The sequence below is a fragment of the Oryctolagus cuniculus genome, chromosome 13 (genome assembly GCF_051225735.1).
Source record: "Oryctolagus cuniculus isolate XC-2025 breed Fujian yellow rabbit chromosome 13, ASM5122573v1, whole genome shotgun sequence".
Taxonomy (NCBI): domain Eukaryota; kingdom Metazoa; phylum Chordata; class Mammalia; order Lagomorpha; family Leporidae; genus Oryctolagus; species Oryctolagus cuniculus.
Genome location: NC_142879.1, coordinates 3,507,530 through 3,534,865, shown reverse-complemented (window position 1 = coordinate 3,534,865; position 27,336 = coordinate 3,507,530). Strand labels below are relative to the sequence as shown.

The following is a 27,336-nucleotide window of genomic DNA, read 5'->3' as shown; positions in this document are numbered from 1 at the left end:
TCTGTCCAGTTGATTGAATACACAAATGCAGAACCCATGGATGTGGACAGCCAATAGTATTTTTTTGTTTTAAAGATTTATTTATTTATTTGAGAGGCAAAGAGAAAGAGAAATCTTCCATCCGCTGGTTCACTCACCAGACGGCCACAATGACCAGACGTGTGCCGATCCTAAGCCAGGAGCTGGGAGCTTCTGGGTCTCCCACACAATGGGTGCAGGGGCCCAAGGACTTTGCCATCCTCTACTGCCATCCCAGGCCACAGCAGAGAGCTGGATCGGAAGTGGAGCAGCTGGGACTTGAACCAGTGGCATATGGGATGCCAGCACTGCAGGCAGCAGCTTTACCCACTATGCCTCGGTGCCGACCCCACCAGTATTTTTAGTCTTATACAGACTAAATCAAGGTTGAAATCAAAGGTGTGCTTAGAGCCACTTTTTTACCATTTGAGTTTCCTTATTTATATGGTAGATAAGAGATACCAAAAAGAAAAACTCAACAGAAAATACTCACCAGGCCAGCACATTTCAAAAATTACTAGTGAAGGAAGAGCTCTCAGTAGAAAACAACTCTCAGGTGCAGCATCTCTGGAAATCAGTTTTGTCTGTGAGCAAGAGAAAAAGGCCATTCTGCTAGGATTTATAAACTGCAGTGTAGTAACTGGATATTCTGTCTTTAATAATATTTTAGCCAACAAAGCAATACAAGATCATCTTCTAGAGGTGGAGGAATCTAAAGATCAAATGGAAAAAGAACTGCTTGAGAAAATAGGGAAATTGGAGAAGGAACTGGAAAATGCAAATGACCTCCTGTCTGCCACAAAACGTAAAGGTATGACTGACAGTTGATTTTTAATATCTTGAAATACTAGAAATTCCTTGTATTTTAGACATTTTGTTTCACAATATTTATCATGCTGTGATAGGAAACTCCATTAAGTTATAGCATACGAATTTATTCTTACAGAAGCTTCAGCTATAAATACCTTTAGCATGGAGTTTAGAAAACTGTAATAGTTTTATTTGTATGTATTCACACAGGAGCTATACTGTCTGAAGAAGAGCTTGCAGCCATGTCTCCTACTGCAGCAGCCGTAGCTAAGATAGTGAAACCTGGCATGAAATTAACTGAGGTAAAAATCATATTAGAGCTTATTAGAAAAGTACTCAAATCTCTCTGAAACATAATTTCTCCCCCAAAATGACATTTAAAATAATCTGGTGATGGATTGATTATTCTGGGAAGGGCTTTTGTTCATTCCTAATTCTGTATAACATGTAGCAAGCATTTCCCCTCCTGTGTAAATGCTAAAGAATATTAAGAAATTCAGTAAACTACAGACTTCTGTTAGGTTTCAGATTGAAATGACCCCTCTTCTACTTTCAGCTGTATAATGCTTACGTGGAAGCTCAAGATCAGTTGCTTTTGGAGAAACTAGAAAACAAAAGAATTAATAAGTATCTAGATGAAATAGTGAAGGAAGTTGAAGCTAAAGCACCAATTTTGAAACGCCAGCGTGAGGAGTATGAACGTGCACAGAAGGCTGTGGCAAGTTTATCTGTTAAGCTTGAACAAGCTATGAAGGTTGGTTCCATTCCTTGATTTCAGCTATGAGGAAGACACAAATAAAAGATCATTCATTGGGTAGTTCTTAAGGTGTTTGAGTCAGATAAGGCTAAATCGCTCTCAGTGATTATTAATTACTAATTAGTAATTACAGTTTGATACTTCCCATTACATTCAACATTTAATCACAGAATGTTCTGCCTTTGTTCAGCTAAGATTGTGACAGCCTTTTGCATTTCCTTAAGCGCTTGGTATGTTTTCTTCAGGAACCTGTGGTAGAGGATAATAGCCAAATCTTCTCTTCAAATCTCAGTAATAGAACTCTCCTCGCTTTATTTAGTATTATTCTTGGACAGACAGTTGTGATTATCTGTCTAAAATGATGTTTTCTGACACAGGTAAAGAGTTGGTTTTTTAAACCATTTTACAATTTCGCATATCCAATAGACATTATTTTGTTACTGCTCCTTTATGTATTGAAGGTATCAGGGAAATTTGGGAATATTGTTTTTCTTTGAAAATTGTTTTTTAATAGTGATTAAATAGTGTTTATACCTAAATATTTTGCTTTTAGGGTACAACTATTAATATATTTAGAAAACCTTTCGCCTGCACCGCGGCTCACTAGGCTAATCCTCCACCTGCGGCGCTGGCACACCAGGTTCTAGTCCCAGTTGGAGCGCCAGATTCTGTCCCAGTCGCTCCTCTTCCAGTCCAGCTCTCTGCTATGGCCTGGGAGTGCAGTGGAGGATGGCCCAAGTGCTTGGGCCCTGCACCCGCATGGGAGACCAGGAGAAGCGCCTGGCTCCTAGCTTCGGATCAGCGTGGTGTGCCAGCCGCAGTGCGCTGCCCGCAGCGGCCATTGTGGGGTGAACCAATGGAAAAGGAAGACCTTTCTCTCTACCTCCCTTTCTCACTGTCCACTCTGCCTGTCAAAAAAAAAAAAAAAAAAAAGAATAGAAAACCTTTCAAAGTTTATCAAACAAATTTTCTTGAAGAAATTTAACTATGAATTGGTATCCACTATTCTTTTTTTTTTTTTTTTTTTTTTTTTTGGACAGGCAGAGTGGATAGTGAGAGAGACAGACATAGAGAAAGGTCTTCCTTTTGCCGTTGGTTCACCCTCCAATGGCCGCCATGGCTGGTGCGCTGCAGCCGGCGCAACGCGCTGATCCAAAGGCAGGAGCCAGGTGCTTCTCCTGGTCTCCATGGGGTGCAGGGCCCAAGCACTTGGGCCATCCTCCACTGCCTTCCCGGGCCATAGCAGAGGGCTGGCCTGGAAGATGGGCAACCAGGACAGAATCCGGCGCCCCGACCAGGACTAGAACCCGGTGTGCCGGTGCCGCTAGGTGGAGGATTAGCCTATTGAGCCGCGGCGCTGGCCGATATCCACTATTCTAAAATGATAAGTTTCTTTGTCTTTTGGGATAAGAATCTAAATAAATTATGTCCGAAATTCAAAATTAAATCTCTGCTGATAGTGCAATTTAATTGAAATACACAGATACTGTAGCTAATGACTTCCTCCCCTGAATCAGCCTGCAGCCCAGATGGTTTGCTGAGCTGTCCAATCTTCAGAGTCTCACTATATAGAGAGAGAGTGAGTTTGTCCTGGAGTTTGGGTTTTCTGAAGCAGAATAGTGAGTTGGGTGCCTCAAGTTAGGTAACGGCAACCATTCTTTAGTGTACAGTAACAGTAATAAAAATTCTAACTACTAAAGAATTCAGACATAATTCTGCATCTTAGAGCTGAATTTTCTGCCCATTACACTTCATGCTGTCTTCCAGTCTAGATTCTATAATGTTAATTTGTAAAGTTCTAACAGTTTTATAACCAGATTGCTTTGTCATCGGAATCTTGTTTTAACCCCAGCAGAGTTGTATCATTGCCATCTTTCATGAATGGTTACCTACTTGATTTCTGTCACATATCTGTTCTTACTAAAATCAGTTTATGCATACCTGTAGAGTGTTCATTGTGCTCAGAGGTACTTGAAACACCAGCAGCAATACTTTGAATAATATTTAAAACATTATCATTGAAAATACATTAAGAAATAAAATTGGATGAATTTGATACAAAGATGTAAGATTTCAAAGTTTTAATTCTTTGTGTATGTAGCAGGCTCTGTAAAACTGTACACCTGTAGTGTGGTGTAGCACAACTTTGCAAAACACTGCATAGCCTCTGTCACCATTTAGCAGCCTTGTACATTGACTGTTACTTCTTTAGCATTAATTACTGATGCATTTTTAAGTAAGTCTTTTTTGAATCTTAAAATATTTTACTTTTGATGTTTATTTCCATGTTGTCATTGTAATAATAGTTATCTCAATGTAGTCCTTTGATTTTGTCTTATAACAGCTTTTAAGAGAATTTGTATGACATTGTTTGGTAATACACTGGATTCGGTGTGGCTTCTAAGATTGTAGTTGACAGTGAATCTGATGGAGGATTGCAACCTCCCCGTTATCATGTAGTGATAAATTTATAATGATCAGTATTCACAATAATAAATAATATGTTCATATTTGTAAAGAATTTTTACTTTAGATACCACAGTGTTTTTAGTTTATAACTTGATTACTGTAGTTTTGAGTGTGACGTATCTGTTATCTATGTAAGTCCTAGAAGAAAGTACAGAATTGACACTTGACATTACGTTTTATAGGAGATTCAACGATTGCAGGAGGATACTGATAAGGCCAATAAACATTCATCTGTACTTGAAAGAGACAATCAAAGAATGGAAATACAAGTAAAAGATCTTTCACAGCAGGTTAGACATTTTTGTTTCTTTTCCTGTTTTTTTTTTTTTATTTGGTTGCCCAGTAACATTTCAGTCCCTTTTAAGGTAGCCAAAACAGAACTACAACCACATAAGAAATTCTAATCAATTAGAAATACTACTCTGGTAGAGTTATAGCCTAGTCATTGATTTGGTTTGATTTTGTTTCGTTTTCTAGCAGTTTTTTTGAAGTATTTGATGAATTTTCAAATTTTAGGTATACATTGGGATAAGAGAACAAGCAGTTCAATGATAAATAAAAGTTGTGTTAAGTTCCTTCTCTCTAGCCCCCAAATCTTAGAGGGTAACCAGTATTAAGAGACTTGTATATTCTTTCTCTTCCTCTTTACATCTACAAACACATGTGACATATGTAAACATATGTTGATTTTTTTTTCCAGAAATAACAATCATGTGATGTAAACTACCCTGCCACTTGTTTTATTTTCAGATGAGCACATCAGTAAATAGATCTCATCCTCAGGTTTTACTCAGTTTTTTGTGTATGTGTATATTCAGTACACATACATAAAAATGTCCCACGAGTGGCATTATGTGCACGCTTTTGTTTGCAGCTATATCCTCCTGGTCTCCCTTTGCCATTCATTATAGTACACACATAAATTGCACTGTGTATCTGTGAAGCTTACTTAATCATTGTTTTACAGATGGGGAACTGTGTTTCTTTTGTTGTAATTTGGGTGCGTTTTAATAGATAACTGCCTTCAATATGTACGTAAAAATAACCTAAGTATTTCCAGAATCAAACCCTGATATTATTAGTAACATATTATACTTTGTTTTTAGATTAGAGTGCTTCTGATGGAACTTGAAGAAGCAAGGGGCAACCATGTGATCCGTGATGAGGAAGTGAGTTCTGCTGACATAAGCAGTTCATCAGAAGTGATATCACAGCACCTGGTGTCCTACAGAAACATTGAAGAGCTCCAGCAGCAAAACCAGCGGCTCTTAGTGGCTCTTAGGGAACTTGGGGAAACCAGAGAAAGAGAAGAACAAGAAACTACGTCATCCAAGTGAGCCACTGTCTACTTCAGTTTCCTAACAGACTTCTATTGAAGCTTCTTATGTGCCCCCAGAAGTACCTTCAGCAATAACAGTGATTTGGGAGGGAAGGGGGAGATTGAGCAGCAATACAAAAATGATAATTTTGTTCATAGGACCCTCAATTTATGAGATATAAAAGATAGGGGTAATAGGCAATAAAATGGATGCATAAGTAGATAATTTTTTCTGTGGGAACATTGAGGTAGAGGACACAACCTAAATTTCAAAGAACAGACCAGGTATCTTGGAGAGAATAGGTAGCAATTAAGCAGAATGAAGAGTTTTTCGAAAAATTTGTATGATGCTAGAGTTGGAGAAATACTGTGAAAGCAAGAAAGAGCTCAGTGGAATTGGTACAATTTTTGCAAACACATTTTTGAGATTACAGCGATGAATCTGTGAGTTTTGGGAATTACAGAGTGCTTAAAATATTAGCAGTAGGAGACAAAAGGAGGCGTGAATTGACAGAAATAGTGTGCTGGGGGGTAGACGTTGCTGAGGTAATTCATGGTAGAAATCACGCATCCTCTCAGTGCAGTCTTGCAGCTGAACGATGGCTGTTTTCCCACAGGATCACTGAGCTTCAGCTCAGACTTGAGAGCTCCCTCACGGAGCTGGAGCAGCTCCGCGAGTCGCGACAGCATCAGATGCAGCTGGTCGATTCCATAGTTCGTCAGCGAGACATGTACCGTATTTTATTGTCGCAGACAACAGGAGTTGTCATTCCTTTACAAGGTGGGTTTTCTATGTTGTTTTAAGGGGGCATTTCAGAAACATATTTTAGGGAATGGGTTTTGCAATATAAGCAATAAGTAAGCACACTGATGCTGGAAGCTTCAGATTTCACTGCCTCCCATTATTCATTCGAACATGTCTCCAGTTCTGAGCACCATTATTTTGTATATTACTAAGGAAGAACAAAAGCTGACTTTAGAAAAATGTACATCTTGGAATTAATGAGTTCCAGTGTTTGATTACATTTAAACATTTAATCTGTTATTTCTAATCATAAATCAAAAACAATATATTGCTTAATAGGCTTTGCTTCAAAACTTCTCTAACCTTACGATTTCTTTTAGTAGAGCCTGTTAACTTGGTAATAGTGTGTTTACAAGGGAATATCAGATTACTGCTGACTCAGGAGTGCCTGCAAGCATTTGATGAGTCTTTTTACTTTCCCAAAGCTTCCAGTTTGGAAGATATTTCTCTCATGTCCACTCCGAAACGGTCAAGCACCTCACAGACTGTTTCTACTCCTGCTCCTGGGCCTGTTATTGAATCAACAGAGGCTATAGAAGCCAAGGCTGCTCTCAAACAGGTAAGATCATATCTGTTAGGGATCACAGATTGGATTGAGTTTTTAGAGAAAAGTGTCCTCTAATCTCTAATATTTAGTTGCAGGAAATTTTTGAGAACTACAAAAAAGAAAAAGCAGATAATGAGAAAGTACAAAATGAACAACTTGAGAAACTTCAAGAACAAGTTACAGATTTGCGATCACAAAACACCAAAATTTCTACCCAGCTAGATTTTGCTTCTAAACGGTAAATTTCCTTTTGTTGAAAAATTAGTAAGGCCCAAGTGTTACATATATCTGTATATATCAGCATTCAAATCAGTCAAATCCAAGGATTAACATTCAGTGGTGTGATTTCGAGGGTTGTGTTCCAGGCTGAGTTTCAGTGTTGTTTAATGATTCTCCTACGCAGTGCTGAGGTGCTTTTTAGTGGGTTGAAGTCCATGTGAGAGATGTTCCTGGCTTTCCTTCTTGAGACATAGAGACTTGTTACAGTTGGACTTCATTCTTTGGTGCCCCAGAGGATGAGAGAGAAGTAGCAACATCTTTTATCCATTCTTTGTTCTAGGTGAGAGAGATGCCAAGTGCCAGTAATTATAGGAAAATTTAGTTTCTCAGTCATTTTACTATGGTTTACTGTGGTTGTCTGCTACAAGATTCATTGTTAATTTAGCATTTATTTTTTTATGGAACATGATAAATTTGTTTTTTGTAAGGAAATAGCAGTTACCCCTGTCTAATAGTTGAACACTTGAATTGGAGCATCCAAGAAAACAAGATAAAGGATTAAGGAGGGGAAGAGGTTTAGCAATCTCAAACTATACATGAGTATCTTAAATTATAACCTGCATTATGTGTGTGTTCGAGGAGGCGTGCTGTGATGTGATCTCTCAATATTGTATTGGTACTTCTTTAAATATGATTAAAAAATGAATAAGATTAAAAATTATTGTGAACTACATGTTTCTTTAGAACTTGAATTTAACTGCTAAATTTGGGGGGGAGGGGTGAAGGATTTAGGTTATGATAGAGGCCAGTTTTTCATATTATTAAATAATGTAAAATTAAGCTGTTACAAAATTCTTTAGTAACCTGGACACTATATATAGTATTTCAGTTGTTTATTGAATTCTCTTTCTTTTATGTAAGTTATGAAATGCTACAAGATAATGTTGAAGGATATCGTCGAGAAATAACATCCCTCCATGAGAGAAATCAAAAACTCACTGCAACAACTCAAAAGCAGGAGCAGATCATCAATACGATGACTCAAGACTTGAGAGGAGCAAATGAAAAGCTCGCTGTTGCAGAAGTGAGATCAGTATTCCTCCTGCATTATAAATTGCAGTTTACATTTTAATTATTACTTTGAGATTACTGATTGATATGACTTAGATATTTGAGAGCTTTGTCTTTGATTACATAGTTTGCATATAGCTAGCTAGCTATTCATTAATGGGTGGGTCTTCAATTCTCTTAAGATTGAAGAGTGGTAGCAGTGTTGTGGTGCAACAGGTTAAGCAACACCATAATCCCGTATCAGAGCACACATTGGAGTCTGAGCTGCTCTGCTTCCAGTCCAGCTCTGCTGGGCTTCCTGGGAAGACAGCAGAAGGTGGCCCAAGTACTTGGGCCCCTGTAACCACAGGAGTTTGAGGCTCCTGGCTTTGGCCTGTCATACCCTTGACTGCGTGACCGTTTGTTTGACAGTGATTTAGCAGATGGCAAATCTCTATCTCCCCCTCTCTGACGTTCTACCTTTCAAATAAATAAATAAATTTCATGGGAAAATGGAATTGAAATATAAGCTTAAATTTGAACACAATTTTAAAAAAACAATTGAAGAGGGAAAAAATAATAAGATTTCTTTACAAGGCTTCCATTTCAGAATTAAACTGAAACCATTGGGCTGTAATATCAACTGGTACTTATCCATTTTTGCCCATGTCCAATAAGAGAATATTCACATTAGCTTAAATTAGATTTCTGAATTTTAATTTGAATGTAAATGTCTATCTGAAATTAACAATGCTTTGAATTAAATACTAAATTCAGTGATGATAAACTTTTTATATAGTGTTTTACTTTTTTAAAAAGTTCCCCTCTCATTTTTTTTTACTGCTTTTGAGCTCAGTGTGATTGTTCCACATTTAATGTGTGAGAAATCGACTTAAATTAATAAGTAATCTGCCCATTTTCAATCACTCAAAAGAGATGAATAGGTTGGTTCTTGAACCCAAGTTTTGTTTTGTTTTGTTTTGTTTTGTTTTGTTTTTTTACCAAACAGAGGTAGACAGTGAGAGAGAGAGTTACAGACAGTGAGAGAGAAACAGAGAGAAAGGTCTTCCTTCCATTGGTTCACTCCCCGCAAATGGCCACCACAGCCGGCACTGTGCCGATCACGAAGCCAGGAGCCAGGTGCTTCCTCCTGGTCTCCCATGGGGTGCAGGGCCCAAGCACTTGGGCCATCCTCCACTGCACTCCCAGGCCACAGCAGAGAGCTGGACTGGAAGAGGAGCAACCGGGACAGAATCCAGCACACCGACCGGGACTAGAACCTGGGGTGCCGACGCCATAGGTGGAGGATTAGCCTAGTGAGCCGCGGTGCTAGATTTGAACCCGAGTTTTCTAACTCTACCTGCTCTGTTTTACCATTAGATCTTGTTCCCACTCATCATAAGCCATAAATATCAAGCATGAGTGTTCTGGTTAGTAATTGATGTGATACATCAACTGTAAATTTGAATCCTTTGTTGAATTACACCCTCCATTGGGAAGTTGAAGGAGGGAGGCACTTTAAAAAAATCAGTCACCATTTTTAGTCAGGTACTTAGAAACCAATTTGGACACAAACTTGAATTGTTTAATAGTGTGCATGTGTGGCTGTAGGTGTGGCTGTAGCATAGGTTTGCAATTTTGGTTTTTTACTGTCATTGTAGTGGGGTTTTTGTTTTGTTTTGTTTTTTGCTGTTCTTGTTAACGTGGAACATGAGTAATTGTGGTGGTTGAAATAATTTTCCTTCATATTTCAGCACACAAAACTAACAGCTATATTTACTTACAACAAAGAAATAGTCTCCAAGTAGCATTAAGGAAAAATGTAGTAATAATGGTATCATTTTAATTTGTAACTATATTACTAAACTTGGCACCATGTCATCCAGCATTCTTTTCTTTCACTTGTATATGCCTCAAGGTAAGAGCAGAAAATTTGAAGAAGGAAAAGGAAATGCTTAAATTATCAGAAGTTCGTCTTTCCCAGCAAAGAGAGTCTCTGTTAGCTGAACAAAGAGGGCAAAACCTGCTGCTAACTAATCTGCAGACAATTCAGGTAACCAAATAAAAATCGTGTGGGGGAAAAAATTGATAAAAGTTGAATTTGGGTAGTTTGTTCCTTTTGTTTTCTCAGTTTTTTTACTTTGAAAAGTGTTTTTGTCACTTTTATCATCCATTATGATCAGTGAGTTTGGGAGCTTTTTAAGACATTTTAATGGTTTTTTTAAAAAACCTGTTAAGTGGGGCCGGCAAGTGGGGCCGGCACTGTGGTGTAGCAGATAAAGCTGCCACCTGCATTACCGACATCCCATATGGGCGTTCACTCGAGTCTTGGCTGCTCCACTTCCATCCAGCTCTCTGCTATGGCCTGGGAAAGCAGCAGAAGATGCCCAAGTCCTTGGACCCTGCACCCACATGGGAGACCCAGAAGCAGCTCCTGGCTCCTCTCCCTCTCCCCCTCCCTGCCTCCTTCTCCTTCTCCTTCTCTCTCTGTGTAACTCTGACTTTCAAATAAATCTTTTTACAAAAAAAAAAAAAACCTGTAAGTGAATGGATTGAGAGACCAGCCCTGTGGTCTAGAGGGTAGAGCTACTACCTGTGACGTTGGTATCCCATGTTAGCACTGGTCCACTTTCCACCCAGCTCCCTGTTAATGGCCTGAGAAAAGCAATGTAAGATAGTCCAAATGCTAGGGTTCCTGTCACAAATGTGGGAGACCTAGAAAAAGTTCCTGGCTCCAGGCTTTGGCCTGGTCCTGGCCCTGACCATTGCAGCCTTCTGGAGAATGAACCAGTGGAATGAAGATGTCTCTATGTTTGACTTTAAAATAAATAACTGTTAAAAAAAGAGAGAGAGAGAGAATGGATTGAAATCATGGAATTGGCAAGTTTGATATTCAGATCTATAATTACAAGATCCTATGCAGCTTAACTTTTTCCAGATTAATATTTTGGGTTTTGTTTTTCATTAAAACTTGAAAATCTGAATGAGTATTAAAACTTGTTTTTTTTCCCTGTTATATAAATATTTTCTTGATTAATACTTTATACTGTTCATGTAGAAAAATGGATTATGGGCCAGTGCCATGGCTTACTTGGTTAATCCTCCGCCTGTGGCACCAGCATCCCATAGGGGCGCCGGGTTCTAGTCCCGGTTCCTCCTCTTCCAGTCCAGCTCTCTGCTATGGCCTGGGAGGACAGTGGAGGATGGCCCAAGGTTTGGGCCCTGCACTTACATGGGAGACCAGAAAGAAGCAGCTGGCTGCTCCTGACTTCGGATCAGCACAGCGCTGGCCGTAGTAGCCATTTGGGGGTTGAACCAACAGAAGGAAGACCTTTCTCTCTGTCTCTCTCTCTCACTGTCTAACACTATCTGTCAAATAAATTAAAAAAAAAAAAAAGGAAAGAAAAATGGATTATTATCCCCTAAATCCCTACAGCTTATAATTATCTTTGTATTGCTTCTTTTACTTTGTTGGTAAACTTAACTAAACTCTCTCTTTTACCGTAGGGAATACTAGAGCGATCTGAAACAGAAACCAAACAAAGACTTAGTAACCAGATTGAAAAACTCGAACATGAGATCTCTCATCTAAAGAAGAAGTTAGAAAATGAGGTGGAACAAAGGCATACACTCACTAGGAATCTAGATGTGAGTCCATAACCATCGTGAGTTTCTGTAGCTTCTTCATGTTTCATAATAAACCTGGAGTGTGGACATATATGCAAGTTGAAGCATGGTTTTGAAAAAAATTACTTAAAAACTCTGTTACCCTTTATTCTTTGTTTGCAGCTAAATTTTGTTTGGGTGCCATATATTGTGAGTTTTGCCCCGTTAGGTGCTGGGTAATTTTGTATTCCTTTGAATCTGCTTAAGCTGTGTTCTAGGATTTTAATAAAGTTAATTAGACATAGTTTGAGTCCTACTTTTGGTGATGTATTAGGCAGGCCCAGAGCAGTGCTTAGCCTAGGACGTGTTTCCCACTGCTGAGGCAAGACCTTCATGAGGACTGGGCCCAGTGTCCAGTGGATTGTGATTTCTTCCAGGCGGGCTGCTGAAACAGAAGTTATTCTGAGTGCCAGCACCCTTCACTCTAGTCACTCTGGGTGATTCTTTCCCCTGCCTGGAGTCATTTTCTCACGTGTGTGCACAGATCACTCCTAATGTTCAAGGGGCACAGTGCAGAGTGTTCTGTCTTTGCCAAGTCTTCTATGAACTCGAGCTGCTGTAGTCCCTGTGTTACTGATGCAAGGAGTTGGCAGGCCTGTGCCTCATTTCCCTTTCCTTGTGTCATAACGTGGGAATTTGTAAGTCCGTACATCTGGAGCAATCCCAGAGATCACCTCTTTTGTTTCCCTTCTCTGGAATTGGAGTTGTTTAATGTCTGTTCTGCTTTCTTGGTTGCTTTGGGAGAGGAGCAGAAGTCCATTCACTTGACTCTGAGCGAGTTCTGGGGGTCTGTAAAAAAACCTCTGGTTTCTTACGAACCTGAAAAAGGTTTTATAGGGATAATGTATTTTTTTCTTACAGGTTCAACTTTTAGATACAAAGAGACAGTTGGATACTGAGATAAATCTTCACCTGAACACAAAAGAGCTATTAAAAAATGCTCAGAAGGAAATTGCTACATTGAAACAGCACCTCAGTAACGTGGAAGTCCAGCTTGCTTCTCAGTCCTCACAGAGAACTGGTAAAGGTAGAAATGAGTGGAGCTTGAAATACTAAGTAAACGAAACATTGCTTCAATTCTGTAATGTATGCTGTAAATAAATAGCCTTATTCGTTGTGGATGCCAGTAACAGAGTTTTTACTGTTTATATATCAAAGATTAATTTTGTTTTAAATGAACAGATTTGTAGTCTTCTAACATCCAAAATAGTTCTCATGATACCAAAGAAGGGATGTTCTGAGTTTTTCATTTCTTGAACCATTTATGAGGCTTTCAAAATTGTTCACTTTACATAAAGCTAAGGGGTTTGGGGTTTTCACCCTTTCCTTTTAGAGAGAAAATTTTTTAAATCTATAATGATAGTGTTCACTTAAGGAAATAATTGTTTGGTGTTTTTTGTTTGTTTGTTTGTTTGACAGGCAGAGTGGATAGTGAGAGAGACAAAGGTCTTACTTTGCCATTGGTTTACCCTCCAATGGCCACTGCGGCCTGCGCACTGCGCTGATCCGATGGCAGGAGCCAGGTACTTATCCTGGTCTCCCATGGGGTGTAGGGCCCAAGCACCTGGGCCATCCTCCACTGCATTCCCATGCCATGGCAGAGAGCTGGCCTGGAAGGGGGGCAACCGGGACAGAATCTGGCGCCCCGACCGGGACTAAACCCGGTGTGCCGGTGCCGCAAGGTAGAGGATTAGCCTAGTGAGCCGCAGCGCGGGCCAATAATTTAGTTTTATGTAAAGCAGTATTCGTAATCTGTACTTGTTGATAACCTTAGGTAAAATATTTGTTGCATCAGATTTTCTCTCCTTTTTATTATACTATTTCAAATTCAGAATGTATCCAGATAATCTTTCATACAAGGTTTTATTTCTTAATGGAATGGAAAAAAAGTTTGGATTTAAGTGTGTGTATAGCTGTAGATTTCTAATACATGTAATAGATATGTAATTACTCAATAGTCCTTTCTTATTAACTTATGATATAAAAACTTTTCAACCTCAACTTTCTTCCTTTTCTATACATTTTTAATAACAAAATTTAGGTTGAATTTTTTAGACTTTGTATTTTAGAGTGATGTTTAAACAGTAAATCAAGAATCTAGTTAGTTCTTCAAATAACAACCTCAATTTAGGAGAAATGCTTGATATTCTCTAAATATACTTTTCAAATAGTTGAAATTTTTTGTAATAGTAACATAATAGCAAAGTACCTAATAGTTTTTGTTTTGGTATTCAGTATGGATTGAAATGTACTTTTTTAAAGATTTTATTCATTTATTTGAGAGGTAGAGTTAAAGACAGTGAGGGGTAGAGGAGATAGAGAGGTCTTCCATCTGCTGGGTTCACTCCCCAAATGGCCACAATGGCCAGAGCTGCGCTGATCCAAACAAAGCCGGGAGCCAGGAGCTTCTGCGGGGTCTCCCACACAGGTGCAGGGGCCCAAGCACTTGAGCCATCCTCCACTGCTTTCCCAGGCCACAACAGAGAGCTGGGTTGAAAGAAGACAGCTGTGGCCAGTGCCACAGCTCACTAGGATTAGTCCTTCGCCTGCAGCACTGGCACCACGGGTTCTAGTCCCGGTCAGGGCACTGGATTCTGTCCTGGTTGCTCCTCTTCCATTCCAGCTCTCTGCTGTGGCCCAGGAAGGCAGTGGAGGATGGCCCAAGTCTTTGGGCCCCTGCACCCGCATGGGAGACAAGGAGGAAGCACCTGGCTCCTAGCTTCATGATCGGCGTAGCGCACCAGCAGTAGTGGCCATTTGGAGGGTGAACCAATGGAAGGAAGACCTTTCTCTCTCTCTCTCTCTCTCTCACTGTCTAACTTTGCTTGTTAAAAAAACAAAAGCAGGGCCGGCGCCGTGGCTCAATAGGCTAATCCTCCACCTTGCGGCGCCGGCACACCGGGTTCTAGTCCCGGTCGGGGCGCCGGATTCTGTCCCGGTTGCCCCTCTTCCAGGCCAGCCCTCTGCTATGGCCAGGGAGTGCAGTGGAGGATGGCCCAGGTGCTTGGGCCCTGCACCCCATGGGAGACCAGGAAAAGCACCTGGATCCTGGCTCCTGCCATCGGATCAGCGCGGTGCGCCGGCTGCAGCAGCGGCCATTGGAGGGTGAACCAACGGCAAAGGAAGACCTTTCTCTCTCTGTCTCTCTCTCTCACTGTCCACTCTGCCTATCAAAAAATAAATAAATAAATAAATAAATAAATAAATAAATAAATAAAAAATATATTTAAAAAAAAAAAAAACAAAAGCAGCAGTGACTCGAACCAGCGCCCATATGGGATGCCAGTGCCACACGCGGAGGATTAACCTACTGTGCCATAGCGCCCACCCAGAAATGTACTTTATAGATAATTCAGTACTTCTGTATTTGAGCTTTAATTCTAATTGCACAAGTGTTTGGAGAACAGTTACCTGTAATACTATTTATTGTATCTTCTAGGTCAGTCTAGTGACAAAGAAGATGTAGACGATCTTCTAAGTCAGCTTAGGCAGGCAGAAGAGCAATTGAATGACTTGAAGGAGAGACTCAAAACAAGTGCAAGTAATGTGGAACAGTATCGAGCAATGGTTACAAGTTTAGAAGAATCCCTGAACAAGGAAAAGCAGGTATGAACTATTCCAAGTTAAATGTGAATATGTATACTAACTTTTATGTGTATGAAGTACTGTGGTATGAACTGTACTGATATCATTACACTGACAGTAATTTGAATCTAATATGCCAGGTAAAACAAAAGCACACAAAGTCTATACAGAAGGGGAAGTTGTAATTGAAAGATAAAGATAAATGCTAAAAATTAGAAGCTTTTAGAAAAGGTTATTTGTCTCCTGGATGTACATGGCTTTTTAGGAGAGACAGGATTTGTGCAGTGACTTGAATGAAAGTCAGATAGTAGAAAGAGGTAGTTGACCCCCAGCCAATGTAGAATGGCTTCAGATATTGATAGTGTGGCTGTTGTACTGAATTTGCAATCAGTCCCTGAGGAGTGCAATTACAAAAGTAATCCTGAACCAAATGTGAAAGGTTTTCAATATCATGTTAAAGTACACTCCATATCCTTATTTAGAACCAATCTGGTTTTTAACATATGACCAGAATTTGTTACTCATTTGAAAAAGATTAATGTAGATTGGACAACACAAGTTTATTTTTGGAAGCTGTAGCAGTAGGGGCCGCAGTTTTAAAAGATCCTTTTGTGGTTAGTATCAGTGGAAATCAAAATATATATGGAAAATAACTTCAGTTAGGTAGATGTAAGAGTTGAAGGTGAGGTGACAGATTGGAATTCTGAAGCCAGAGTTGTGGTGCCGCGAGTTAAGCCACTGTTTGGGACATTGACATCCCATATCATAAAGCCGGTTCAAGACCTGGCTACTCTGCTTCCAGTCCAGCTCCCTGTGTTTGATCCTGGAAAGCAGCAAGTAACAGGTCGAGTACTTAGGACCCAACCACCCACATGAGAGACTTGGATGGAGTTCCAGGCTTCTGGCTTCCACGTGGCTCAGCCCCAGCCATTGTAGCCATTTGAGGAGTGAACCAACAGTTGGAAGATTGATTCTCTCTCTCTGTCACTCTGCCTTTCAGTAAATAGTCTTTTTTTAAAAAATTCAAATTCCACTTCAAAGGAGAAAAATGGCCAGTAGGCATGTTGAGAGCAAACAACCCTGTAGTTTTGTGTGTGGTGTCCTTACTTGTTTTGCATCTTTTAATCAGCATTAATGGATGCTTTTTCTGATATAATGCAAATATTAATTTTAATGCCTCTTTTGAGAAACTAATCATCTACTTTGAAGTGTATATAATTTTTGTGTCTTACTGTTTTCTAATACGGTGAAGGTGACAGAAGAAGTACGTAAGAACATTGAAGTTCGTTTAAAAGAATCAGCTGAGTTTCAGACACAGTTGGAAAAGAAGTTGATGGAAGTAGAAAAGGAAAAACAAGAACTTCAGGATGACAAGAGAAAAGCTATAGAAAGCATGGAACAACAGGTAAGTTACTAGCATTGTTCATCTTTTTTTTTTTTTTCCTTTGTATAAAGACTTGGATTCTTTTAATGAGCTCTTTAGTTCACATTCAGTTCATCGTGACAAATTGATGAACACAGAGGAAACAAAACAGTTTTCGTTTTCTTTTACCCTGTGCTGTATATGTGGCTGTTGCCTCTGGTGTCCTTGTTTCTTTGATGAAGTCTCTGCCTAAGGTGTGACTTTTGCTAACAGCAGAGAGTACATCCAGATTTGCAAAGCTTGCATAGTAGATTATACCGAGTTATAACAGTTTTTAAGTTTAGCAGCAGTCCTTTGGGTTAGTTAGGCTGTTAAAATTTTGTCTTCAGTATTTTCCAAATAAGTTAACAGTTAACTGATGTTAATCTTATTCTCACTGTCTAGTTATCTGAGTTGAAGAAAACACTTTCTAGTGTGCAGAATGAAGTGCAGGAAGCTCTTCAGAGAGCCAGCACAGCTTTAAGTAATGAACAGCAGGCCAGACGTGACTGCCAGGAGCAGGTAAGTGCTGCTGTCCCTGCTGCTTTGAGACAGGAGCCTCAGTCCCGAGGCTGCTTCTTGGAGTAGGTGCACGGGAAGAATATTTCCAAGGTTACAGAACTTGGATTAAGATACATTGCAAAGCGTAGGTAAAGGCTAAAAGTAAATTCTGCAATGTCTCTAACAAAGGAATCTGGGAAATGGAAAAAAGGATAGAAACAGGATTAGCAGATCAACTGTGCACTTGTTCTCATTCATAAGCATTTTCTTGCTGTTGCTGTTCTTTTCTGGTGTGATTGTGAACCTGTGTTGTAGACAGCATAGTCACAGAAACCTTCCCTCAACTCAGCAAGCTTTTTTTTTTTTTTTTTTTTTTTTTTGTGGGACGTACAGCAACTTCATTGCTGTTCAGTACCTGAAAACACAGTTCGGGGATGGGTGACAGTGGGCAGGGGACGGGGTGTGGGCAGCAACAGAAACGGCCACAACGGCGAGGGTTTCTTTGACACTGGCCACAGGGCGTTTATTGGCGCGCCACTCTTGAACACGGGGGGTTCTCGCAGGTCAGTCCCCGAACGGTCCCGTGTGGGTTACCGGGCGAGAGTCACATATGTACAGGGAAGGCAGCCGGCCAGGACGATCATGCTCGGTCCGCGTCGCCTGTCTTGTGCCACTGACTCACCAGCATTGAGAGTAGAATACACAAGAAAGTCTTAAGTTAGATAAAAATGAATTATCCTTGGCCATAATGTATAGGTAGAAATATATCTAGAGACCAGTGTTGTAGTGTAGTGAGTAAAGCCACCACCTGCGATGCCAGCCTCCCATATGGGTGCTGGCTTATGGCCCAGCTGCTCCACTTCTGATGCAGCTCCCTGATAATGGCCTGGGGAAAGCAGCTGAAGGTGCCCCCAGTGCTTGGGCCCCTGCACCCACGTGGGAGACCTGGAAGAAGCTCCTGGCTTTAGCCTAGTTCAGCCCTAACTGTTGCAGCCACTTAGGGAGTGACCTAATGGGTGGAAAATATCTCTCTTTTTCTCTTTCTGTCTCTGTCTCTGATTCTCTAACTCTGCCTTTCAAATAAATAAATTTTTAAAGTTATTTATTTAGGCCGGCGCCGCGGCTCACTAGGCTAATCCTCCGCCTAGCGGCGCCGGCACACCGGGTTCTAGTCCCGGTCGGGGCGCCGGATTCTGTCCCGGTTGCCCCTCTTCCAGGCCAGCCCTCTGCTGTGGCCCGGGAGTGCAGTGGAGGATGGCCCAGGTGCTTGGGCCCTGCACCCCATGGGAGACCAGGAAAAGCACCTGGCTCCTGGCTCCTGCCATCGGATCAGCGCGGTGCGCCGGCCACATCGCGCTGGCCGCGGCGGCCATTGGAGGGTGAACCAACGGCAAAGGAAGACCTTTCTCTCTGTCTCTCTCTCTCACTGTCCACTCTGCCTGTCAAAAATAAAAAAAATAAAAAAAATAAAATAAAAAATAAAATAAAGTTATTTATTTATTTATCTGAAAGGCAGAGTTACAGAGAGCAGAGAAAGAGATCTTCCATTTGCTGGTTCACTCCCCTAGATGACCACAACGACTGGTGCTATGCTGATCCAAAGCCAAGAGGAGCCAGGAGCTTCTTCTGGGTCTCCCACACGGGTACAGGGCCCAAGGACTTGGGCTATCTTCCACTGCTTTCCCAGGCCACAGCGGAGAGCTGAATCGAAAGTGGAGCAGCTGAGACTCGAACCAGTGCCCATATGGGATGCCAACACTGCAAGTGGAGGCTTTACCCACTGTGCCACAGTGCCAGCCCCAATACATAAATCTTTAAAAAAAAAAATCTATCTGGGGCCAGCACCATGGCACAGTAAGTTAATTCTCCGCGTATGGTGTCGGCATCCCATATGTGCGCCGGTGCTGTTCCCAGCTGCCCTTCTTCCAGGAGGCTTTGGATGGGCGCAGCCTCAGCTGTTGCAGCCACCTGGGGAGTAAACCAACAGAAGGAAGACCTTTCTCTCTGTCTCTCCCTCTCAATATCTGTAACTCTACTTCTCAAATAAATAAAATCTTTATAAAATATATCTAATCTGAATTTCAGAATGCTGCTACACCCTGTTGTTTCTTGTGCAGTTTTAGATTAAGGGACATTATGGATTTTCAGCTTAGAGATGGTCAGCCCATAAAATCTGTGCATATAGTCCAAGACCCAAGAAATCCGAACTGTGAAATACTTCCCAGGCATTTCAGATAAGGGATGTTCAATCTGTATCTAATTCGCCATCAAGTCTCGTTTCCTTTGTTCTCTTTAAGTATGTATATATGGCTATATTCTACATAGCTGAGTCACATTTGGTTTTTTATTCCAAATTGCTATATAGTATTGTTTTAACAGTTTTTAAATATTTTCTTAAGTGGATACAGTATAGCATTTAGATAGTCTTCACTTGTTTTAAAAAGCACAGTATGTGTATTTTCTGAAAGCACTGCCCAGCTTTGAGGATTGTCAGTCTCGTGTGTCCCTGGGCAATGACGTCTTGCAGGCCAAGATGGCTGTGGAGGCCCAGAACAAGTACGAGAGAGAGCTCATGCTGCATGCCGCGGATGTGGAGGCTCTGCAGGCTGCCAAGGAGCAAGTTTCAAAAATGGCCTCAGCCCGTCAGCATCTGGAAGAAACAACCCAGAAAGCGGAATCACAGTTGCTGGAGTGTAAAGCATCTTGGGAGGAGAGAGAGAGAATGTTAAAGGTATTTTAACGGAGCATAATAGAATGGTGTGGAGAATTGGGAGAGCTGGGGTCTTTATCATGCATTGGAAACCTGCTGTTGTGATACCCTCCTGGATTACAGGATGAAGTTTCTAAGTGCATGTCTCGCTGTGAGGATCTGGAGAAACAAAATAGATTACTTCATGATCAGATTGAAAATTTAAGTGACAAGGTTGTTGCCTCGATGAAGGAGGGTGCACAGGGTCCATTGAATGTCTCTCTCAGTGAAGAAGGAAAATCACAAGAGCAGATTCTAGAAATCCTCAGGTAAGTCAGGTGTCAATACTAATGTCTCTAGTGCAGTTATGAAATGAAAATATAAATGTATAAATTGGGAATTTTATCTGTAGGTTACATATGGATATTACAGTTTTCTCTCTTAGTGACCAACAAATGCACTACTATCCAATTAGTGGTCACTGTTAGCATATTAAATGCCTTGACAGTCAAATCTGATAGTAAGAACTTACGTGAATTCTTCCTGAAGCACTAAATGCCTCCAGGCCACTTTAAGTATATCAATTTCTAAAGATACTGTCTAATAAAAAACAAAAATGTTGTCTCCCATTGTTTATAATTAGTCAAAACAGTCATTCATTTGATTTTTGTATTTTAAAAATTACCCATGTTTTGAAGTGTTGTGTTGGCCTTATTTCTTAATTCAAATAAAATCTTAACATATTCTTGTAGATTTATACGAAGAGAAAAAGAAATTGCTGAAACTAGATTTGAAGTGGCTCAGGTGGAAAGTCTACGTTATCGACAAAGGGTTGAACTGTTAGAAAGAGAGCTGCAGGAACTGCAAGACAGTCTAAATGCTGAGAGGGAGAAAGTCCAGGTATGTGTACTAAGCTTTCAGAATGTGATTGTTGAAAGAAAAGAGCTCATTTATATAAAATTTAATTTGTACAACATTCTTTTTTTGACAGGCAGAGTGGACAGTGAGAGAGAGACAGAGGGAAAGGTCTTCCTTTTGCCGTTGGTTCACCCTCCAATGGCCGCCACGGCTGGCGCGCTGCGACCGGTGCACTGCACTGATCCGATGGCAGGAGCCAGGTACTTCTCCTGGTCTCCCATGGGGTGCAGGGCCCAAGCACTTGGGCCATCCTCCACTGCACTCCCTGGCCACAGCAGAGAGCTGGCCTGGAAGAGGGGCAACCGGGACAGAATCCGGCGCCCCGACCGGGACTAGAACCCGGTATGCCGGCGCCGCAAGGTGGAGGATTAGCCTAGTGAGCCGTGGCGCCGGCCCAATTTGTACAACATTCTTACTGAACCAAAATGCTTGGTTTCAGATTTAGCTTCATACCATTACCTATATGCGCTTGGGTATATTGTTTAACTTGCTTGCCCTTGGTTTCATCTATAAAATTTGAATAATAGTAGTAAAGATTTAGTTAGTGCACATGGAACGTTTGGAACCATTGCTAATGGGTAGTATGTGCTTAATAAATTCCAGCCATCTTAATTATTTATAGTTGCCAGACACATCTGGAAGTCATTCTAGAATGGAATGATGTATTGCAACGGTTACAGAATTTCACACAAAGGGACAGTATATTGTCAGAAAACAAAAGGTACTGCAGTGGGACTATAAGGTGAAACCAAATAGGGCCTCCAGTTCATGGCACTAACTTGGAACAAAAAGAGTGGAATCAGAATTTCTGAGAAAGATTATATGTTATCTGAGTCTGTCTTGTTTCCTTTGCTGTTCCTTTGGGAAAAGCAAGTACTAGAAAATGTCCAGCCCACAAGCAAGTTCAGAGGAGAAAACCAACTTTTAGATACAGGAGAAAGAAGGTCAGCTAATCCATGTCACATCAGAAATAATATGACATCTGACCAAGAATGAACTATGTAGCATGGCACCATGAAAACTATTGTACTTTTAAAACTGGTGTGGGGAACAGTGGCATCACGTGCAAAAGATGGATAATTTTACCCACAATAAAAGAGATCAGAGTTCAATAGATACTCAGTAAAATTCCTTGAAACCAACTGATCAAACAACAGAAACAAATAATGAGGGATATCTGAACCACAGGGTAAAAAGTGAGCATCAAGATGATAGCAGTTTATCACAGCGGTTAAGTTGCTGGTTTAGATGCCTACATCCCGTATCAGATTGCCTGGTTCAGGTCCAAACTCCTCTGCTTCCTGTCCTGCTTTCTGTTTATGTGCACCCTTGAAGGGGGCAGGTGATATCTCAAATATCTGAGTCCCTGTTACCCACATGAGAGACTCATGGAATTCTGGACTCTTGGCTTTGGCCTGGAACATCTCTCCACCTTTCAAATGCTTTTTTTTGTTTTTTGTTTTTTTAAAGTAGCATCACTTTAGAAACATTAATAAAAGCATCGTAGCAAGATAAAAAATAAACAGTGTTTTGATATAGTGTTAGTACTGCTTATTTTTGGGATGATTTGTAGTGTCTTTCTTTGTAATTTCTTGTATTTTTTTAAACTTTCAGTAACATCACAGAAAAAACAAACTATAAATTTTTAAAAGTGCTAATTTTGAAAGTTGACTTAACTAAAAGTTGAAAATGAAACCCTTTATACTGTCAGGAGAGGTAGAACTAGTAAAAAGCAGCTTTTTTTCAGCTATTAGATGTGTATGTGTTTACAACCTTCAGGTGACTGCAAAAACGATGGCTCAGCATGAAGAACTGATGAAGAAAACTGAAACGATGAATGTAGTTATGGAGACCAATAAGATGCTACGAGAAGAAAAGGAGAGGCTAGAACAGGATCTGCAGCAAATGCAAGCAAAGGTTTGTAGTCAGAGTGCAAGCATTTACTGATTTTAGGGTTGTTATAAATTAATGTTTACAAGAAAATACTGGCTCTGTTTTCAGGTGAGGAAACTTGAGCTAGATATTTTACCCTTACAAGAAGCAAATGCCGAGCTCAGTGAGAAGAGTGGTATGTTGCAGGCAGAGAAGAAGTTGTTGGAAGAGGACGTCAAACGTTGGAAAGCACGTAACCAGGTAAATGAAGGTAGCACCCATCCCAAAACATGGAAACACTGATTTTAAATAATGGAGTAAGTTACAGGAGATAAATAGTTGTGGAACTAGTGTTTATCAATGAATATGTCATGCATATATCTGTGATAGATAGTAAACTCAATTTTGAAAAAAAAAATTTTGGTTACATTCTCTATTTTTTTTAAAAAATAGGTATTTATTTCCCTCAAATTCCAAAGTTTTAGCTAGTACGCTATTTCCACAGTGTTTTTTATGAAACATTATATAAGAACTTGAAGCTTACTGAAGCACTGTAGGAAGACCTGTCCTTTGGAGAAATGAAACCATCTAGCATGGTATAGCTGGAAACTGTGGTTCCTGTAATTTGACAGAAGGCTGGAAATCTGCCTGACCCATACCAGTTTGGTGACTTGTGAGAGTTCTTCACATTTCTGAGCTTCAGTTTTCCTTATTTATAAAATGATAGAATATCTCTCTTCATGTGACAAAAGTAGACAAATGTAGAGCAGTTTACCTAGTACCTGGCACCTAGAAAATGCTCTAGAATGGTGACCATTATTGCTACCTGCATAGAATTGTAGAGTTACAGAGTCTAAGTTATTTCTGTTTTTATTACACAAACTATAAAAATCAAGAAGTGAGGATAATCTGTCCTTATCCTGATACATTTGTGTTACATTGTTCTGCCTTTCCTGGTTAGTGGAATCAGGAATCATGTGTTAAATTGTAATGCATTATACATTTTTCATTATAAAGTTATTTGTATGAAATTAGATATTTAAAATTAAAAGCTTTTAGATTCTTTGGATCCTTTTATTTGGCTTCATTGAACTAACCTAAAACGTTTGTTCATAACTCTGAAAAAATAATCAACAGTTAATGACATTTGATTTTTTATCCCTCTTCCTTTTTTCCTAGACTTCTTAGCTTAAAAAAAAAAATGTTTTATCTTAACATCTCAGAATTTGGTACTTGCTCATTTTATATGCAGAGCACCTGATGTAAATAAGCATAATTATTCTGTTAAAGCACATTTATTTCATAAAATCTAAAAAGCCAAAATATAAATTTTTGCCATCCAGCATCTAGTAAGTCAACAGAAAGATCCAGATACAGAAGAATATCGGAAGCTCCTTTCTGAAAAGGAAGTTCATACTAAGCGTATTCAACAGTTGACTGAAGAAGTTGGGAGACTGAAAGCTGAAATTGCAAGGTATGTGGAAATAAGCTTTAAATCGTATATGAAATCCTTGAAAAGTTGATTTCTGCTCTTTATACGATTCCCCAGATGCTTCATGACTTTCAAGTTTTAGAAAACATGAAATTCCTCATATGTGGCTCTCACTCTATTTCCATGGTATTTGTGAAGCCATGATTTAATACTATGCCTAGCCACATAGTATAAATCTAAAAGTAAATTTATTTTCTAAACACTCAATAACTTTTATGACTAGGTTTTCTTATTTTCCTTTTGGTAATTAGCTTGTATTCATCAGTCTTTAAGGCAAGTTTTCAGTTCAAAATTTTCTGATAGGCATACAGTTAAGTATTACTCTTTAAAATATAAGAATTAAATATTAAGATTAATGTTTCTGTTTTTACCTTTTTAAGTTTAGTGTTACTTGTCCACATCATGGCTCATGAGTTGTTTTTATACAACCTGTAGGCAAAGAATAATTTCTACATTTTTAAACCTTTGTTTAAAAAAAATACAGCGAAGATTAGTATTTATTGCATCTGACCCTTTACAGAAAAAGTTTAACAACACCCAGTGTAGCAGAAAGAGTGCAGCTTTTGCTCTCAAGCCTATCAGAATTTAAATTTGGGTGCTGTTATTTGATTGACTGTAAAGTTTCAAATGTTAGTTGACCACTTACAGCGCAGTTATTCTCGCCTCTAAAATGGACATGTAAACTTAATGTAATGTGATCTTCCTGAAGGAAGTGTCTGTAGATTGAGTTTTGGTGTTTTTTTAAGAATTTTTTATTAATAAAAACTTACTTAAGCAAAGCAATTTAAGCATAAATTGAGGTATTTTAAATTTTGAAGCAAAGTCTCATTTAGTCTTTTTCCTTTACTCCATTTGTTAAAGATCGAATGCATCCTTAACTAACAACCAGAATTTAATCCAGAGTCTGAAGGAGGATTTAAATAAAATAAGAACTGAAAAGGAAACTATTCAGAAGGATTTAGATGCCAAAATAATTGATATCCAAGAAAAAGTTAAAACTATTACTCAAGTGAAGAAAATTGGACGCAGATATAAGACTCAGTACGAAGAACTGAAAGCACAGCAGGATAAGGTATTTTGGAGGGTTTGTTTAAAAAATGAGTTAATGTTACAAAAATCCTTTTTCTTATAGAATTTTGAATATTACTGTTTTTTAGAGTCTAAACTCATTTTTGAGCTTACATGATAATCTTTATTTGGTTTCACATTAGTTCTATAATATATCGAAAAGTACATTATAAGCACAAACAAATTTTGGTAAATGCTAGGTGCTTTAGTTCAATTTCCAAATTTTTATACTGTCCCTTTTCAGAATTACATTCTCATAAACTCATTGCTAATTTAAATTTTATACCTCAAAAAGTGGTACATTTTGGTGTGTTTTTTTTTTATTTGAGAAAATTACAAAGAGTGGGGGACAGGCAAGAAGAAATCTCTCGTACACCGATTCTCTCCTCAGAGGGCTTGCAAGGTCCAGGGCTTGGCCAGGCTGAACCAGGAGCCAGGAGCTATGAGCTATGAGCTACATTTCGGTCTTCTATGTGGGTGGCAGGGACTCAAACACATGGACCATCTTCTGCTTTTCACAGACCATTAGCAGGGAGCTGGATTGGAAGTGGGGCAGTTGGAACATGAACTGGTGCCCATATGTGATGCTGATGTCACGGGGAGCTACTCTACCTGCCATGCCACATTGGCACCAAAAAGTGGTAGCTTTTTATAATTAATCAAGCTCTGTGAAGTTTTGTTTATGTTTAGGGCCTATCAAAAAGAGCTTTAAAGTCTTTGTTACATTTTGATTCTTACATCTTGTTTTCAATTCCTAAAAGTAAGGAACCTGGGCATTTTTCATACATTAGATTAGAAAATAAAGAAAAAAATGCAAAATGTTTACCTTGTAGTGCTAACAAGTTAGCACTTTTATGCTTTTCTTTACATGTATTTGTTGTTTTTCTAGAGAAAACATGTTTGCATGTATTTTTTAAGAGGTTTTTATTTTATTTATTTGAAAGGCAAAGTTACAGAGAGGGAGAGACAGATCTTCCGTCTGCTGGTTCACCCACCAAATGACTGCAGTAGCCAGGGCTCAGCCATGCAGAAGTCAGGAGCTTTATCCAGGTCTCCCACGTGGGTACAGGGGCCCGGGGACCTGGGCCTTCGGCTGCTGCTTTCCCAGGCACATCAGCAGGGAGCTGGATCACAAGTGGAGCAGCCAGGATTTGAACTGGCCCATATGGGATGCTGGCATTGCAGGATGTGGCTTAACTTGCTACACAATTCTAGCCCTTGCATGTGTTCTTTTATACTCTAAATTTTCACTTGATTCATTATTATGAAAATATAATCCTATCACAAATTGTAGTGCATCATCAGTTTGATTAACTAATAACTTAAGTGGGAGACCATTTTGGGACAATAAAGTTCCATGGAAAATTCATTTTGTGGGTAGAGTGAACATTCAGCCTAACAGTTAACCTGTATTCCATATTGGGGAACTTAATTTGAATACCTGCTCTGGCTCATGACTCTAGCTTCCTGCCAATGCTGACACTAAGAGGCACCAGGTGATTTCTCAAGTAATTGAGTTCCTGCCACACAGTTGGTCGACCTGAACTATGTTATTTCCTCCCAGCTGTATCTTGGCCTAGCTGGAAGACCTTTGGGGAATGAACCAATGATTCTCTTTCTCTTTTCTCTCCCCTCCTCCCCACCTCTTTTTTTTTTTTTTTTTCAGGCAGAGTGGACAGTGAGAGAGAGAGACGGAGACAAAGGTCTTCCTTTTGCCGTTGGTTCACCCTCCAGTGGCTGCCGCAGCTGGCGCACTGCGCTGATCCAAAGGCAGGAGCCAGGTACTTATCCTGGTCTCCCATGGGGTGCAGGGCCCAAGCACTTGGGCCATCCTCCATTGCACTCCCTGGCCACAGCAGAGAGTTGGCCTGGAAGAGGGGCAACCGGGACAGAATCCGGCGCCCCAACCAGGACTAGAACCCGGTGTGCCAGCGCCGCAAGGCGGAGGATTAGCCTAGTGAGCCACAGCGCCGGCCGTCCCTTTCTCTTTCATTCAACCAGAGGACTGGAGTTCTTTCCCTCTCTCTCCCTTTCAGAATAATTAAGTAATTTTTAAATAGAAAATTCCTTTTTTAGTACCCTCAAAGCAAATATCTACTTAATAGTGATTATTTTCTTAGATAAGCATGCAGAAATAAAATTTTGTAGGT

General features: G+C 39.9%; 1 protein-coding gene across 3 annotated transcripts in view; it reads left to right on the top strand.

Moving 5' to 3' along the window:
• Nucleotides 1–27,336, top strand: part of TPR (translocated promoter region, nuclear basket protein) — a 63,840-nt gene that overhangs the window by 11,982 nt on the left and 24,522 nt on the right. For 2 of the 3 annotated variants that reach the window (XM_070056231.2, XM_070056230.2), the window contains exons 11-32: nt 689–829; nt 1,039–1,130; nt 1,385–1,582; nt 4,237–4,344; nt 5,161–5,387; nt 5,990–6,153; nt 6,603–6,736; nt 6,814–6,962; nt 7,865–8,027; nt 9,912–10,046; nt 11,501–11,641; nt 12,521–12,686; nt 15,099–15,265; nt 16,497–16,649; nt 17,052–17,168; nt 19,675–19,878; nt 19,981–20,165; nt 20,589–20,736; nt 22,534–22,671; nt 22,756–22,887; nt 23,970–24,100; nt 24,980–25,190. In XM_070056231.2, coding sequence (XP_069912332.2) covers nt 689–829; nt 1,039–1,130; nt 1,385–1,582; nt 4,237–4,344; nt 5,161–5,387; nt 5,990–6,153; nt 6,603–6,736; nt 6,814–6,962; nt 7,865–8,027; nt 9,912–10,046; nt 11,501–11,641; nt 12,521–12,686; nt 15,099–15,265; nt 16,497–16,649; nt 17,052–17,168; nt 19,675–19,878; nt 19,981–20,165; nt 20,589–20,736; nt 22,534–22,671; nt 22,756–22,887; nt 23,970–24,100; nt 24,980–25,190 — 3,404 coding nt within the window. The remainder of the gene's footprint in view (nt 1–688; nt 830–1,038; nt 1,131–1,384; nt 1,583–4,236; nt 4,345–5,160; nt 5,388–5,989; nt 6,154–6,602; nt 6,737–6,813; nt 6,963–7,864; nt 8,028–9,911; nt 10,047–11,500; nt 11,642–12,520; nt 12,687–15,098; nt 15,266–16,496; nt 16,650–17,051; nt 17,169–19,674; nt 19,879–19,980; nt 20,166–20,588; nt 20,737–22,533; nt 22,672–22,755; nt 22,888–23,969; nt 24,101–24,979; nt 25,191–27,336) is intronic. The other variant, XM_070056234.2, reaches the window with a different exon arrangement.